Genomic DNA, 16072 nt, shown 5'->3' on the forward strand with positions numbered 1-16072 from the left:
CATCAGTGTCATATTGGAAGCTTTTCAATTCCCAGTCCTGCTGAATCAGTCTCTGGAGGTGAGACCTGAGAACCTGCATTTGTTTTTAAGTTCTTTAGTAACTCTAATTGCTCAGGTCTGGGAACCACAGTTCCAGAAGGAAAACCCCTTTGTAATGAGGCACCTGGAAATGTCCACTCCTACCCAGGTCTGGATGGCCAACTGCTTGGATTCTATGAGATGCTCCTGTATCTATCCAATAAGTCCATCTTGTTTGCTTGTGACAGCATCTGCTGTCTGCAGCCTAAAGAGTCTTGTCATGTCTGGCTGGCTGTCTCTTCCACTAGACCAGGTTTTTAAGAGAGCGGGGTGGGAGTTGTGTGATCACATCAGAATCTTCAGGTATCTTTCTCAAGCTACCAACCCTCCCCAAGCCCACCCCACTCTGCCCATCCCCAAGTTCTTCCACAACAGGGACTAATTTGTGCTTGCTCCCCAGCAGCACAATATCTTGCTGAAGGGTATAGCATGGGACACTGGTTAGCAAGCTACTGTCCCTCTGAATGGCCAGAGGTTGTAGGATTGTCATCTGAGAAAATAAACAAAATTCCATTTATTCATTATGCTGGTAAGGAACTGGATCTAAATCTTTGGCAAAGTGTCTATGATGGCCATAAACATAGCATGCCAAGATGGGAAACCTGAGTCCCAGAGCCTCGAAACTCATTTTTAAAAAAAGAGTACAACGCCTCTCAACGCAGGAAACACAAAAGGGACAGCGCCCCCATGTGGTATAATGTGTGTGCCTGGCCCTCGAGCAATGTGCTGTTCCCCCAGTCGGGGGCACGCTCTGAGGCTCCCTCCCCCAGTACCCACGAAAGGCTGAGTACACTGTTCTTAGGACCAGGGCCCCTGGCCCCAGCCACAAATCAAACCACGACACATTACCAGTGAAAGTGTTTAATAGTTAAATTATTTAAATAGACTTCAATTTCCATGGGAAATCATAATCGTATCCGTGTTTGCAAGAGCAGGAATAAAAAGAGTGCACACCCCTTGGAGGGAATGAAGAGCTAGCACTGCACGTCAACAGACACTGCTGGGAAGGGGAGGGCCGGCCCCACGAGGCTGGGGAGGCAGGCATGGGGGTGAACTCGGTACACACTTCACTCAAGTTGGAAGCAAAACAGAAACGCAACACCACTGACATCAAGGTGGAGGGGCAGGGGGCTTGAGAACAACACAGTGGGGGAAAGCCAGCCCCTTGCAAAGACTGCAAGAGGAGCAACGCGGAACTGAGTGCAGCAAAAGCACGGGACTCACTCAGGCTTGGCAGTTTTAGGTTCCTATGCTTTCTTTTCGGGGCTGCATTCAGATCGGGGTAGGAGTTGGGGTGTGGAGAGGGGGGGCAGGAGCTAGTGTCCAGTTGGGCATCAAAGTGATGTTTCAGCAGCTGGCAGATAGCTGCCACCTCACCTCCTTTAAGCTCTTTTTGGAGGTGACAATAATTCTGCCCTGAGAAGCAATGAAAAGATCTGGGTGCAAGCCTTAAGGATTTTGTCTGAATATACCTGTTAGTAAATCACCTCCCTCATAGGCCATAAAAAAGAATTCTTCTGCATGATATATTTAACTGCCCCTTACCCCAAAACAAAAACTGAACCAAACAAAATTTCTATTAGCTTGGCTGCACGGACTTCTCAGCTGGGCTCCACTTGTTCCTCTGTCCTGGACTGCAGGTGGAGGGCAAGGCCACTGCCCCTTCCTTGAACCTGAGGGCTGCACATTGCATCCAGTGCTGAGGGATCATTTCCCGAGAGAGCCAACCGAGAAAGCCGGGCAGGGCCAGGCCTCCTTAGACCCCCGCATGCCCAGCAGAGGGCCCCAGAGAGCAGGAGCTGCCTCTGGAGGCCAGGTTAGGGCTACTTCCTGTGCCTCGAACTTGGCCTGGGATGGGGAAGAGCTTTTTGTTTTCTTCTTATCATTCCAATTGCATTTTGCTTAGGGTTAGTGGTATGTGAGTGAAAGAGAAAGGGGATAATATGTTTATGCACTTCTTATGGGACCCTGAAAGGGCACACCCACTGCTCTGGCTGTATCAGGGAGAACCAAAAACTGCCAAATCTGAAGTGAGGGAAACAGGCATCCTGCCTGAGAGCAACTCCACAGCATAAACACATAAACACACACACACCTGTACCGACATACATATGTACAGGACAAATGAGCACAAACGCCCTGCTGTGCACAGCTGTTTTCTAATATAGAGAATTTACAAAATATAGAATTTGGTATATGTTAGATCTCCAAGGTTTTCAATAATACAAAATAAAAAATACAAAAAAGACAAGTGGGTATCCGCACCCTCTCCTCCCCATGGAATCCTGCTGACGTGTTTGTTCTTCATTTGCTGTGTGTCTCTTTACACGCATACAACTAGCATAGTCTAAAGAAGGGCACAGAAAACTTTTTTTGTTTTATTTAATAAATATTCTTTTTCTCAGAACCACCACTCCTTGCTGGGAGTCCTCTTGCCTCCCCCTTGCAATTAGTTCTGCTTCTCTCAAAGGGACACTGTGTGTGAAGGTCTGGGAGGGGGGTGGTGACGACGGCTACAGTCCCAGAGACAGCACTGCTGCTAGAGAGCCCCCTCCATGGAGCATGGGTCGCGGCCTCTGTCTGAATTTTAAAGGTTCACCCAGAAAAGCAGAACCCTTGGGGCCCCTAGAACCCCCAGACCAGAGTAACACCCACCCACCTAAGGTCCTGCCATCATTTGCTGGGCTGCAACACGCTGATAAACACCCCAGCAGCTCCTCTCCACCCGTGCAGCAGCACCCATTAGAAAACTCGAGCTTCAGATCGAGTGTCTGTCTTCTACAGGGGGAGACATCTTTGGTCAGCTTGGTGCTTGCAGGACGCCGGCACCCCAGGGCCTGTGATGGAGGCCACTGCCCACCAGGCAAGGCAGAATCTGCTTCTGGAGTCAAAGTGGAAACTCTCACTGGCACGGTCACGTGGGCTGGAGCACAAGCTTCCCACCTGCCCACCCGGCACACAAAGAGGCCATTTCTGTTGCTTGGAGGCCAGGCTGCCTGGCATCTTCGACCGGCAGCTGCTAACTGAGCGGTGGCCCCCCATTGAGGAAGTAGGTCATCATCTCGCCTTTGCCCTTGACCTTGACCACACCCCGGCACTCCAGCTGGTATGTGTTGGCGGCCAGCACCTGGTACATGTCTGTGGTGACCTGAGGAGGCAGAGGAGAGAGGAGACACCAAGGTGACCTGAGCCAGGAGCCTGCTGTTGGGGCAGAACCACCCTGCGGCCGCCCACAGGCTGCCCCTGCCCCTGCCCCACCACAGAGGGGGCTGGGCAGCTCCTTCACCGTGGGGGCTTTGGGGACTGACAGCGGCTCATCTATGGAAGCACCTATCAGTGATGAGAATGCTGACGGCTGCTGTTCTCAGCCCCTTCTCTGAGAAAGCACTGTGACAGGTGCCTTGTGTGCTATTTCAGTGCTAGTCCGAGTGTGCCCTGCAGACTGCAGACCACAGACTGTTATCTCTCTAATAAGGTAAGTGTGGAAACTGAGTGTGCTCAGAAACTTTTGCAGCAGTCTGACATTGCTGGAATAGCCAAGTATGTAAGCAGTGTATTTCAAAAAAGTGTCAGTCCATGACAGATCAGAAATATTTTTAAAAACTGGTTTTTCACCCCACAGATAGGTTCGAGAATCATTGCTTATCTCCTTTAATCTTTCTGTGGAGAAAGTACTCCTGTTGTCCTCGGGCTCAGAAACCTAATGTGCTGGCCTGAGGTTAGACAGCTCACAAATGGCAGAGCCTGGATTCAGTTCCAGGTTGTGTTGTCTGTCTCTGCTTTAGCTTTTGGAACAAAGAAGAACTCACAGGTGGCTTTGTTAATTGCACTCCACTGTAGCAACGGTGGAGGGAGAAGCAGTTCAGACAAAGGCCCCACAAAAAAAAAACTCCAGAATCATTTCTGATGCATCTCTGACAGACCTGGAGCCGTTAATGTCTGCTGCTAAGGTTTCCACTACAGATGCAAGAAAAAATGGTCCTTGCACTTTCTGTCTGCCTGATTGTGGCAGCCAATATTGAATGGGGGAATATAGGAAATTCTAAAAACATGGGGAGGGGGAAATTTAAAAAAAAAAAAAAGGAACCATTTCTGAGTATAGTCAGAGCTCCCATACCCCAGCCACCCCCACGGCACAGCTGGTGCATGTCCGGGAGCAGCCTGGCCTTATGGGCCTAGGGAGGAAGGACACAGGAATCGCCGGGTGGGCTGCTGAGAGGTGACTGCGCTTTGTCATTAACTGAGTTTTGTGACCGGTAAAGCCCTGTGTGAATGTGAGGTGCTGGGTTTCTGCAGTGTGTGCTGACAGAGTCCCATACCTGTCTGAGGTGGTCTTCATGGGTGGGTGAGAAGCTCTAAAGCCACATCCCTCTCCCCTCATCTGTCCTCAGGACCCCTAGTTCCTGTCTGGCTGGCCTGTCTTCTCTTGGCAGTGTGTCTGGGGACCTCAGGCAGCACCTGTGAGGCGGCCAGGCTCTCGGTCCGGCCAGAGCCACACCTGGAGTTTGGCCGCAAACTCCAGGTTGAAGCCAAACTCCCTCGGTCAGAAGGCCCTCAGGGGAGAGAAGTTGGGGACATTTAAACAGTATTAGTGTGGGCAAAAAAAAAGCCTTAAAAATAGTGCACTTGGCACACGGGGAAATCTGAGGCCAGGGAAGCAAAGTAACCTTCCCACAGGCTCACAAGGAAGCGGGGGCGTGGGGGCAGCGCAGGACTACAGCCCAGTCCAGGGTCTCTCCATTGTCAGACCAGAGCAAAAAGAATCAAGGAAGGCCTGAGCAAACAGCAGCAGCTGAAGGGCGGCAGGCCTGGGAACCAGAAGCACCAGCCGCCAAGGATGAAGAGAGGAGAAAATGTCTGGGTCTCTGGCAGGTCCCTCAGCTGCGGGCACTGGTAGGGGCACTGTCCCAGGGACCAGCAGCCTTGTCTGATTCTCCTGGAAAACAGCCTCTCCTGAACCAGCCCCCTGAGTGCTGTGGGCTCCATCTGGTAAGATCCTGCTCCTCCCACGAGCATCTAGTCCTCTCTGTGAGCCCAGGTTGAGAGACAGCCCCACTGGCGCTCCTGGCTTGACATCAGCAGCCAGGCCCACCTCCCACCCCCACATTCCCTCTCATGCCCAGTGGAATGTTTTGCATGGGTCTGAGGATCTGTCCCAGGGACTGAGGGCCTAGCACACAATCGTGTTCTTTGTGCTTCCAAGATTCCAGCCCTAACTGCCCTGTCACTCTTGAATTTGGCTGCAGGAATTCCAAATGGACCCTGCGGTGGCCTGCCCTAAGACCGCTCAGCCTCAGAGAGGTCCCTTTGCGTGGCGCGGTGGCTGGTGGAGGCCCCTGCACTCACCTGGATGCGGTCGGGCACGCCGGTGCTGTCCATGCGGCTGGCCACATTCACCGTGTTGCCCCAGATGTCGTACTGGGGCTTGCGAGCCCCAATCACCCCGGCCACCACAGGGCCGATATTGAGCCCTGCAGGGGACAGAAATCAGCCACGTTCACCAGGGTCCAGACCAATTCCTGCCTTGCTTGCTGACACAGTCACCACTCCCTCGACACTCCAGAGGTTCTCTCTTGCACTCTTGGCCTGGACACACTCAGGGTCCTCCAGGCCTCTCCTGTCAAGCGCTTGCTGATTCAACATAACAGGAACTTGTTCAAACATCCAATGCTCCTGTGTCCTTGCCACCCAGTCAATGCTCAGCTCCTGCAAGTCCGCCCCACCCCATGACTTAGCAGAACTGGCCCTCTCCAAGTTTCCAGTTGGTACAATCCAGTTGCCTTTTCTTGGTGGCATTTTAAGTTTTCACCATCACTTCAGACTCCATATACCAGAACTCACCATTTTCCACTTCCTCACTCCTGTTTTTTTCAGCAGCCTCACCATTTTCATTCTTAGAACCTCGCTCCTAGCCTACTCTCCCTGCTCCATCTCTTCTCTCTCCAAGCTATTCTCCTCTCTCGGCCTCTGTGCTCAGGCAAGGATGCCACAGCGACCAAGCTCCAGAAGCCACACCACCGCTGTCCATCTAGCTCACCATCTCACTCCTTGCGCTTCTGCTCTTGCCTGCCCAAAGAAACGCTGAGCGATCCTGCCGCTGAACCTTTGCTGAGCCGCTTCTCCCTTCTCAGGTGTCTTCCTTCCTTCTCTCCTGGCTAAATCCTTCCCTAACCTATCTGGCTCAAGCCCACATTCTCTAGACATTTTCTGCCCTGTCCCCAAGCTCCAGGGCACTCCCTCCTGTTTCATAAGCTGTCTTGCTCACGCTGGCCCTTGTGAGGCCTCCCAGTTGCTTAACTTTTCTTGCATGTGAAAGGTAGGACTGCAAACACAGCAGAATTCCCAGAATAGGCCCCTTGCTCTATCAGCAACGTCACCAAGTCTCCAGAATCTTCCCTTCATCCTCCTCCTCTTTGGACCTGTCACGCTACATAGAGCTTTTTACTCCAAATGCTGTTACCGGAATGGACTGTCCACCACACTGACCAAACTGAGCTCTCAGGGGCTTTTGACCATTTCCAGAAGCCAAGTCCAGTGAAGACATTACTGAGATTGTACAAAGGGATCTTCCAGACAAGGCCCCATGCTGCCAGCTACCCAGCTGTTACCTACTATTGCTAGACCCTGTCACTCAATCCCCAGTCAAAAAAGCTTACAAGAATACATACCAGTTGAAAAATAAAATTCAAAAGTATGTGAAAAAGATGCATTAAAAGGAAAATAGGAACGGCAACATTACATGAAGCCAAGCATGGAGTTAATACAGAAATTAGGCTACACGTTATCAAACACAGACCCCAGCAGGCTCTAGTCTGGGCTTCCTGGCAGCCAAGGCAAAACAAAAGCCACAAAGCATCATGCCCATAGGCTAAAACAAGCCAGCCCCTTCAGGGAAAGCACAATTCCTGACACTCACTCAGGCCAGAAACAAATGCCTCCTGAGAACACTGATTACAACGTTGGGTTTTAGTAATTCATTATCTCAGTTAAATGTGCTAATTTTGAGAACTGAAATACCAATATTGTTGGTAAATTACTTTCACTTTTTAAAAATTTGAAATCTGAATCACTTATGGCTTGAGAAATACCCATTAAAGCATTAAAACTTTGAACGGAACAAAGGTCTACTCCCTCGGAAAGCATCCTCCTTTACCTCCATAATCCTCAAGAGGAAGAAGAAAATAACACTCGACAAAGCAAAGTTTCTATTGCAAAAATAATTTTTACTCTGTAGGACTTTCCATCCTTGGTAGGATATATTCTAAGGACAAAAAGAACTCCCAAAATACCTTGAACTTTACAAAAGAGATTCAGAATTGTAATTCTGAAATCATTTTGTGTGCACAGCATGGTGGAGCAAATGAGTATGTGCATATGCGTGGGTTTTCACTCTTACTATTCTTTCAACTCTTCTATAGACTTGAAACTTGTCAAAATTAAAGTTGGGGTAATAAAACTGCAAAATGTAATTTAAAAAATTTCCAGTTCAAAGATTTTCTGGACAAGTAGAATATGGTCCTGAGCATTCTGAAACTGGCCCAGGGCCTCTGCTCGGAATTCCTCCTCTCCGTGAAGGAGCTGAGGGTGGCAGAGCTGCAACTCTGCAACTGCCCTGCCAGTGCCTTCTGGACACCAGGAAAGGGTCTGCAAAGCCCCCCTCGAAGCCATAAAACAAGGCCAGAGGCATGTGGCAAAGAGAGAGTCCAAAGAAGGTATGTGGAGTTGACGTATAACCACATCCTCACCATTTCTTTCCCCACTTTGGGTAGATTAGAAAGATCTTGCTAGCTAGAAGCTAGGAGATTTTGCTCTCACCCACAAAGAAGCCACTTGGAACTCAACAATAATCCCACTGATCCATTTTGTTTTCTGAGATTACACTTTTACAAAGTTTAAATATTTCGTTGTCATTTTTACATGATTATTTCCTGTTCATGTTCAGTTTCTAAAAGTAATACTTCATTTTGTTTTTATTTTGCTAACAATTTTGTAGAATCTGTGTTCAATATTTTTATAAATTCACAAATTTAATGATTTGTAACATGCTTCTACATTTTGTATTAATTTTGCTACTCTTTATTTTTACTTACTGCATTTGGAACACCTTTGAACTAAATACCGCTATCAAGTCCATATTACTTGAAGTAAATGGTACTGTCACTCTGCCCTGTGTAGCAGCTCCCAAAAGGCCCCTTGCCTTTGGCACACGGCGCCTTCCATAAGTCTCTGGGGCAGGCACATCCAAGGCTCCAGCCAGGCCTCCCCCATGCATGGGGCTCAGTCAGAACTCAGAACCAGGCTCCAGCTCCTGCCACCGGCACACACCGTGCAGGGGCGGCATCTCCAGGAGGCCCCCAGTGGGAGTGACTGGTGCCCCTCCACCCCACATCTGGGCAGGGGGCTGCACCACAAGGCCAGCCTCTGGTGCCCCCAGAGCGAGCCTTCCCGCCTTCTGCCGCTGGACCAGGATGGCTGCAGGGTGGGGTGGGGGAGCCCCTGCAAGCACTGGGTGGCTCACCGATCTTCATCTGGAAGTTGTTGAAGGAGTGCTCATTAATGTACTTCATCTGGTCCATCAGCTTCATGGCAAAGTCAGCCAGGGCCTTGATGTGGGTCTTGCCCACCTTGTCATAGGTGGAGTCGTTGAGGCCCGAGGCAGCCATGTAGGTGCTGCCGATGGTCTTGATCTTCTCCAGCTGCCGAAACCGCTCCTCACTGATGATCTGGGCAGAAGGACGCCACATCTAGGTCACCCCCAAGTCTGGGCTACGGAGTCCCCAGGGAGGGGAGGAGGACGATTGGGGAAGGCTTCTCACACCTGCCCTCTCTGTGCAGCAGGGCCCATCTCCCATCCCGACCGAGACAGGCCTCCTCTGGCGTCATGACAGTATGCTGCCTGCCCACCCCACACCAAGGGCCCCTGCAGCAAGGCCACTCAGTGCCCCTGGTCCCTTGACCCCAACAAGGCAGACCGCCGCCTGCCCCTCACTGGCTCATGCTTCATCCCACCCAGGGACACCCCTAGCAGGACACCCTTCTATCTCCACACCTGCGGGAAGCCGCCCAGACTCATCTCAGCCAAATCCAGTTACTCCACTACCCCAGGGTCTTGCAGGCTGTTTCCAACACTGCCCACTCCTGGTGCCATGGCTCCCCTCCTCCCTGCGCCCCACGCCCCAGGCCCTGCATTCCCGCTGTGGCTGACATGCTCACTCTCCCTACCCGGTTTGTTTCTCTACTCTGATTACTCGGTGAGCTCCCAGAGTCGAGCTGCTGATTCACCTCAGCATCCCCAGGGCCTGGCCCACTCCAGGTGCTCGATAAGGAGTAAATGAAGAAATGTCGTTGTTTCTGCCTGTGCTGCCCAGGGCCTTGCATCTTTGTCCTGCCTCTTCCTGTAGTCTGGGAACACCTCTTTGCTTGGACTCTCTCAAAGCCTGAAAATGTTTCCCCAGGCCCGGGGGCCCTGTGCAGCCCCAGAAGGCTCAAGAGGAACTGTGGTGATGGGGCCATGGCTGGAGCTGGCTGAACAGGGAACAGCAGGGCAGTTGAGCACAGGCTTTACATTCAACCAGCTGGGGCGGAAATCCCAGCCCAGCACTTACTGGCTGTGACCTTAGGCAGGTTTCCTCTCTGTGGGTCTCAGTTTCCTCATCTATAACATGAGGCTGCCCATCACAAGGCCTAGGCAGGGTCAGCTCCCAACACCAGAGCTACCATGGCCGGGGTCCCTCTGTGGATGGGAGAGAGGGCACGGGCCTCTCCACACCCCTCCCAACCCCAGGGATCCAAGCGCACCGCCCGTCTGGGGCCACACCTCGTCGAAGTCAGCTATGATCTCGTTGAGCAGCCGCAGGCACTCGACACCCTCGTTGTTGGCCTCCAGCTCCACATAGAACTCAGAGAAGTTGGCAATGGAGGCAAACATGACGGCCACACACTCGCAGGACTGGTAGTAGAGCTCGTCGTTGCGCCGCTCGCGGGCCAGGAAGTGGGCGGCCACGTCCTTGGGCAGGATGTTGTGCAGCAGCCGCCGGTTGTAGGCCTGCAGCTCCTCCATCTCCTCCTTCTCCTCTGTGGCCTGGGGGCGGAGGGGCAGGTCAGAGGGAGGAGGCGAGCAAGGGGGCTGAGGACCAGCACCCCTCGGAAAAGGACGGCTCGATTCACCAACCAGCCACGGCACCCAAGGCTTCAACAAGGCCCCAGCTTTCTCTTCTCATGCTACTGCTCACTCCTCCCAAGGTACTTCCATAACATCGAGCATCCATGACTTTGACAGCCACCAAGGATCCAACTCTCCCCTACCTGCCTGTCCCACAGGAGAGGCCAAAAGGATCCCGTCTGAACTGGAACTAGGCAGCAGGTTAAAGGAATGTTCCAAACACCATTCCCAAAATAGCCCTCCAGCTGCCCAAGTGCTCTTCAACTTCTCATCTGTCTCTTAATATCAGGAAATGCAATCAGAAAAGCAGTTTGCGAAGGGTTGCCTTGGCTAACTGACCCCACAGGGTCAAAGCCCTGGGAAGTCTCCCTGGTTCCCATGAGAGCAGACTCGCTCCACAGCCAGAGGCAGCTGGGCAGGGCCAGGAGGCGCAGATGCCCACAAGGAGAACCCCCCAAGGTCACCGTCGACTTGGGTTCTCTGCAGTTTGGAATGAGTCTGTGGAGTGGGAGGTCACTCACCCTGAAGGTTAAAGGGACAAGGCAGAGCCCTTGGGTCAAGAAGCCAGTATGGCATAAGACCTGAAGCAGAGAGATAGTTACGCCACCCAGGCGTGGCACAGAATCATCTGGTCAAAGTGCTCACAGTACACACAACTCACAGGGGTGTCTGCTGGCTGCCCTACCCTTACCGGGGATGGCAAAAAAAACTGCCCCAGGGGCCATGTTGGTACAGCAGGTAAAAAAGATCATTATCCAGCCTGCTTGGGCCTTTTCTAACGAAACGTAGAGGACTTCACATTTGGCTGCAACAAGACTCTCCAAAAGGGCCAGGGCTGCCTCTCAGGGCCTGCCCAGCACGACTGCATTCCCAACTCTTCCTGCAGGTGGTGTCTGCCATGGGGAAGAAGCAGGCAAGCACATTCCAGGGCTACAGGACTGGAGTCCAGCAGGGGAGGGAAGCCCCCAGGGCAGAAAGCTCAGTGACCCCAAGGCTCAGCGACCAAGTCTTGGCCCTGAGAAGAGAGGATCCTTTGGTGGCACCATCCACAGCTGTCACTCCTAGTACTGCCAGAAACGTGGCTGGGAGAATTGGCGTTTTGCCCAAAGAAGCTCCTGAACCATAAAGGAGACCCTACTCTTCATCCCCCCTGACCCCATACCCCTCTCCTTAGATGCCTTGTGAACCCAGTTTGCATGCACCATCTTCCTGCCCCAGCATTTCAGCCCAGTGACCTTTGCTTCTGTGAGGTGGGACACTTGAATCATCCCCATCCCAATAAGGAAGGACTACCTGCTCTGAGCTCTGCAACAGGTGAGCCTGAGGGAGGAGGCTAGGGTGGGAATTCCTGTTCTTCTCAAGGACTCCCACATGGAGGAACCCCAGAAGCTGGTCCATCTGCCTCTAAAAATGCATCAGACCACTGGCAGCCCTGCCCCCTCCCTCCTGCTGGGGCCACAGGCCGCGGTCCCATGGAACCCCAGGAGCACACCAGCTCCGCCACTCACCCCAACAACCTGGCAGAAATGGGACAAGTGTCCTTCCTGAGAGCATCCACCCAAAGGATCAGGCAGAGTGGAGGTGGGGGTGGCAGGATGCCGGGAGAAGAGGCCAACACCCAGGGCCCACGTCAGACACCCCAACACATCTGGCACTCTGCCCCAAGTCATACCGGCAGCTGCCAACACAGCCAGCTGCTTCTAAGTTCAGGCCCTGACAGGGAAGGAAGGCCCAGGGATCCTCAGCCTTTTAAAAAATATATATGAATTTTTTCTCCAGCCTGCCAGCTCCCCCAATGAATCTCAGATTCAAAACCGGAATAGCACTCTTACCGTCATTTCCAACCTGCCAACCTGCCTTACAGATCTCAGACTTGCAGCATCCATGACTGCATGAGTCAGTGTCCTTGGTTTTGGGAGGTAAACACTGGAGCACTTAAGGGTAGTGGGGCTTCATGTCAAAAAACATATATGGAGAAAGGGCAACAGAGCAAATGCAGAAAATGTTAAAAGAGGAATCTGGATAAAAGACTGCTGAAGTTCTTTACACTGCTCTTGTAACTTTTCTGTAGACTTAAAATTTTTTTTAATGCTTACAAAAAAGATAAAAATGGGAGGAGGGAATCAGGAAGGAAAGGTAACGAAGCGGAAGTAAGCCATTTCTGTGGCCACACATGGGGCAGAACACTAATCATACAAGTGCCTCTCGGGGCTGAAATAAGTCAGGCACAAAGGACAAATACTGTATGATCTCACTGATATGAAATAATTAGAAGAAGTAAATTCATAGAGTCAGAAACTGGAATATAGGTTACCAGGGGCTGGGAAGGGGGGAAGGGAGTGGGAAACAAATCTTAATTGGTCCAGAGTTTCTATCTGGGACGATGGCAAAGTTTTGGTGGTGATGGTAGCACAACACTGTGAATGTAATTAACAGCACTGAATTAAATAATTGAATGTGGTTAAAAGAGGAAATGTTAGTTTGTTTATATGTTAATCGAATAAAAATTCTTTTAAAAAACCACCATAGGACTGTGCAAGAGACACAGTGAACCCTAAAATAAACTATGGACTATAATTAAAAGTATAATTATAATAATGTTTCATCAGTTGTACCAAAGGTACCTCACTAATACAAAGCGTTAATAATAGGGAAAACCTGTGTGGGTGGGGGGAGGTTGGTATATGGAACTCTACTTTCTACATGATTTTTCTATAAACCTGCAACTTCACTAATAAAAACATTAACGAAGTCCCAGCACCTCGAGGGTGGGTTTGTCTGGAATAAGCTTTGGAGTTTTGCCTCTTGGCCCCAGAGAGCAGGGAGCAGACTCACTGTAGGGCCCTCGCCAGTTGGGACGAGGCCAGCAAGGCACGTCGTGGGTGCAGGGCCAGGCCCAGCCCAGGCAGATGAGGGAGCAGAGCAGCAGGGGCCTCCCCCGCCCGGCTCCTGGCCCCAGCCCCAGAGCCACCCACCTGCAGTTTCCAGAGGAAGTCAAGGCGGGCGGTGGACTCCACCTGCTGGGCGTGCAGGTACAGCGCCAGCACAAAGACCGAGATGATGATGGGCGTCACCACCTTCAGCGCCACTTTGGTCGCGTGCTCAGGGCTGCAGGTGGGAGGCTCGTGTCAGGCTCCAAGACTCCTCAGGTCTTCCTTCTCCCTCTCCTCCTGCCCCTCCTGCTCATGCTGTATAAAGTGTGCTTCCTCCAGGAAGCCCTCCTGGCCAGCAGCCCCATCTCAGCCACTGCCCACACCTGCCAACTCAGGTGGCCATGACCCCTCTCCTGTGGTAAGATCCCCATCACATGGGAAAGCTCCCCAATGGTCACATCAGGGGATGAAGAAGGCCCTTCTCAAAGGCAATGGGAACACCCCAGATCTTTCTCAGTGGACAAGACAGAGGCAAGGGAGCCAGGCAGGACAGACCAGCCCTGTTGCTGGGCAACCTTGAGCAAGCCCCTTAACCTCTCTGAACCTTAGTTTCCTCCTCTAAGAAAAGGGATAACAATACCCACATTTCAAGATCATGGGGAGGACTAAAGATACTAGATATAAAATGCTTAGCACAATAGCTGACAAACAATAGGTATTCCAAAAATGGTAGCTATTGTTTTCTTATATTTCTTTAACATTATCAATAAATAATCTTAATAAAAGCCATCATTCTAAACCCTCCTCCCTGTACCAGCAAAGAGCCCCAAACCTGAATGCTGGGTAGTAGTGCCCTGCCCAGGTGGTGGCCCTCCCTCAGGGACCAAATCCTACAAGCCCTGCAGGCCCTGCATTTGGACCCCTTCCACTGTGTCCCCCCACCCACCGCACCCCGTGGCTTTTCCTCCACCGGTTCCTGTTCTCCTGGGCCTGGGGTCCTGGTACACACTCCTGGACAAGAGCCAGAGCTCAATACTTTAGAATGAGACCGATGAGTCCTGGTGGACCAGCCACTGCCTGCAGATCATCTTGGGTGGGGAGATGATGAACAAAGAGCAGGGTATTTGCCCCATTGGGACCACTTGGTACTCCAGGGGTGGCTCCTTGCTCCCTCCAGCCTCCTCCATCACCAGCCCCGGGCTCTTGGCCTCTGGCTGCTCTGTGCTGAAGGCAGGGATGGGGCTGCACCAGAGAAAGCAGAGAAAGAGCATCAACTCACCACTGGGAGGTCCCATTGTTGTTGAAAGCTCTGTGGACAGAAGTTGGGGAAAGGGGCTGGTCAGGGCCACTCTTCTGAATAAGGTGGTCTCCAAGCCCACCACTGCTCCACACCCTGCTCTCCTGCCCCCACACACCCTCCTGTCCCCCACGCCCTGCTCTCCTGCCACCCCCATGCCCTGCTCCTATCCCCTAATTACTGCTGCTCCATTCCTCTACCCCCCCCACCCCCCGATCCCCAGCAGTCCTGTATCCAGGGACACTTCCAGTGGCTTCCAGTCAAGGACAGGAGGCTCACAGAAAGCTGCAGCCTGGCTAGCGGCTAGCCTCTGACCACCGTGACCTGGCCTCACCCAGCTCTTACCTGGGACTCCGGTAACTCCTGACCCAGCCCCGCACCACACCATGGGCCCACCCACCTAGGAGGAGGCCCCCATCTCCCACCCGGCCCTGCTCTTTGCTGCCATCCAAACAGAGTGAGAAACACTAGATCTGTGCTGGCCAGGACGACAGCCACTAGCCACCTGCTGCTACTGAGCACGTGAAATGTGCTTAGTCCTCACGGAGATGTGCTGTAAATATAAACTGCATGCTAGGTTTCAAAGAATTACTGGGGGAAAAAAAGAATGTAAAATAGCTCCTTAATTTTATATTGATTGCCATGTTAAAATAATAATTTGGATCTGCTGGGTAAATAAAAAATATTATTAAAACTAATTATACCCGTTTCTTTTTATTTTTTAAATATAACTATTAGAAAATTTAAAATTATATGTGTGGCTTGCATTATATATCTACTGGACAGTGCTGCTCTAGACCCAAACCAGGGTCTCCCATCCAAGAAATGACCATCATCAGCCACCAACTTCAGTGGGAGAGGAGAGGCTGTGGATGGGGGGGGAGGTACAAGTAAGAGGAGCAAAATTAACCGCTCCAGACTCAATACGGGGGAAAAGGTCCTGGACTGCCGTTTCCTGGCTCTCACAGGACTGCAGCCTGCACTGTTCACAATGGTACAGTCTCTTCCGATTATCTGTCCACAGCCAGGAAGTTCTTCCTTGAGTCTGACTTAGATCCTTCATTACATCTTCATTTTCTCATCTGTTCTTGGGGGACACAGGCCTGCCACATTTTTTTAACTTCCTAGTGTGTATGTGTGTGCGTGGGGGGGGGCACTTTACATACATTACATACATTTTATTACTATGGATGTTACTATTCCCACTTTACTAGGGAAAAATAATGACATTTAGGAAGAAAAGCTAAATGTGTGCCCAAGGCTGATATTCAAACTCAATTTGACTCAGAGCCCTTTCCCCTCACTGCCCCCCCCCCCCACTTTGGAAATCTGAGGGCAGACACTAGATGACAGGTCGTGCTCCTGGGCCTGGAGTGAAACCCCCACACCCACCTCCTCCCTGCTGGGTGAGCTGCCCTCTCTCTGAACCTCAGGTTTCCTTGGGTTAAGTGGAGACAGACAAGCCTACTTTCAGGGATGTAAATTAGGAAAAGGCACCCCCAGGGCAGACACAGCTCCACAGGCTCAGGCTTGTGAGGAGACTGTCCTGCCTCTGTGTGGGGGGAAGGAGCCCCTCCACCAGGCAGAGACACCCCTTGCCCACACCCCTTACAAGCCCCCCTCGCCATCAGGGCCAGGAGCCTTTGTGCAGTGCACAAACCA

At 51.7% G+C, this 16072-nt stretch overlaps 1 protein-coding gene and 1 non-coding gene across 3 annotated transcripts in view; one reads left to right on the forward strand and one right to left on the reverse strand.

Moving 5' to 3' along the window:
- Positions 1–923: 923 nt before the first annotated feature.
- Positions 924–16072, reverse strand: part of ADCY5 (adenylate cyclase 5) — a 152605-nt gene continuing 137456 nt past the window's right edge. For both annotated transcript variants that reach the window (XM_037837024.1, XM_037837015.1), the window contains exons 16-21: positions 14393–14422; positions 13216–13348; positions 9896–10159; positions 8597–8801; positions 5425–5549; positions 924–3226 (exon numbers count right to left, since the gene is read on the reverse strand). In XM_037837024.1, coding sequence (XP_037692952.1) covers positions 3098–3226; positions 5425–5549; positions 8597–8801; positions 9896–10159; positions 13216–13348; positions 14393–14422 — 886 coding nt within the window. In that variant the 3' untranslated portion in view covers positions 924–3097. The remainder of the gene's footprint in view (positions 3227–5424; positions 5550–8596; positions 8802–9895; positions 10160–13215; positions 13349–14392; positions 14423–16072) is intronic.
- LOC119510630 lies at positions 3985–4116 on the forward strand. Its single transcript, XR_005211987.1, has one exon. It is a non-coding gene; the product is annotated as a small nucleolar RNA SNORA31 (small nucleolar RNA).

This window comes from Choloepus didactylus, chromosome 1, assembly GCF_015220235.1.
Source record: "Choloepus didactylus isolate mChoDid1 chromosome 1, mChoDid1.pri, whole genome shotgun sequence".
Taxonomy (NCBI): Eukaryota; Metazoa; Chordata; class Mammalia; order Pilosa; family Megalonychidae; genus Choloepus; species Choloepus didactylus.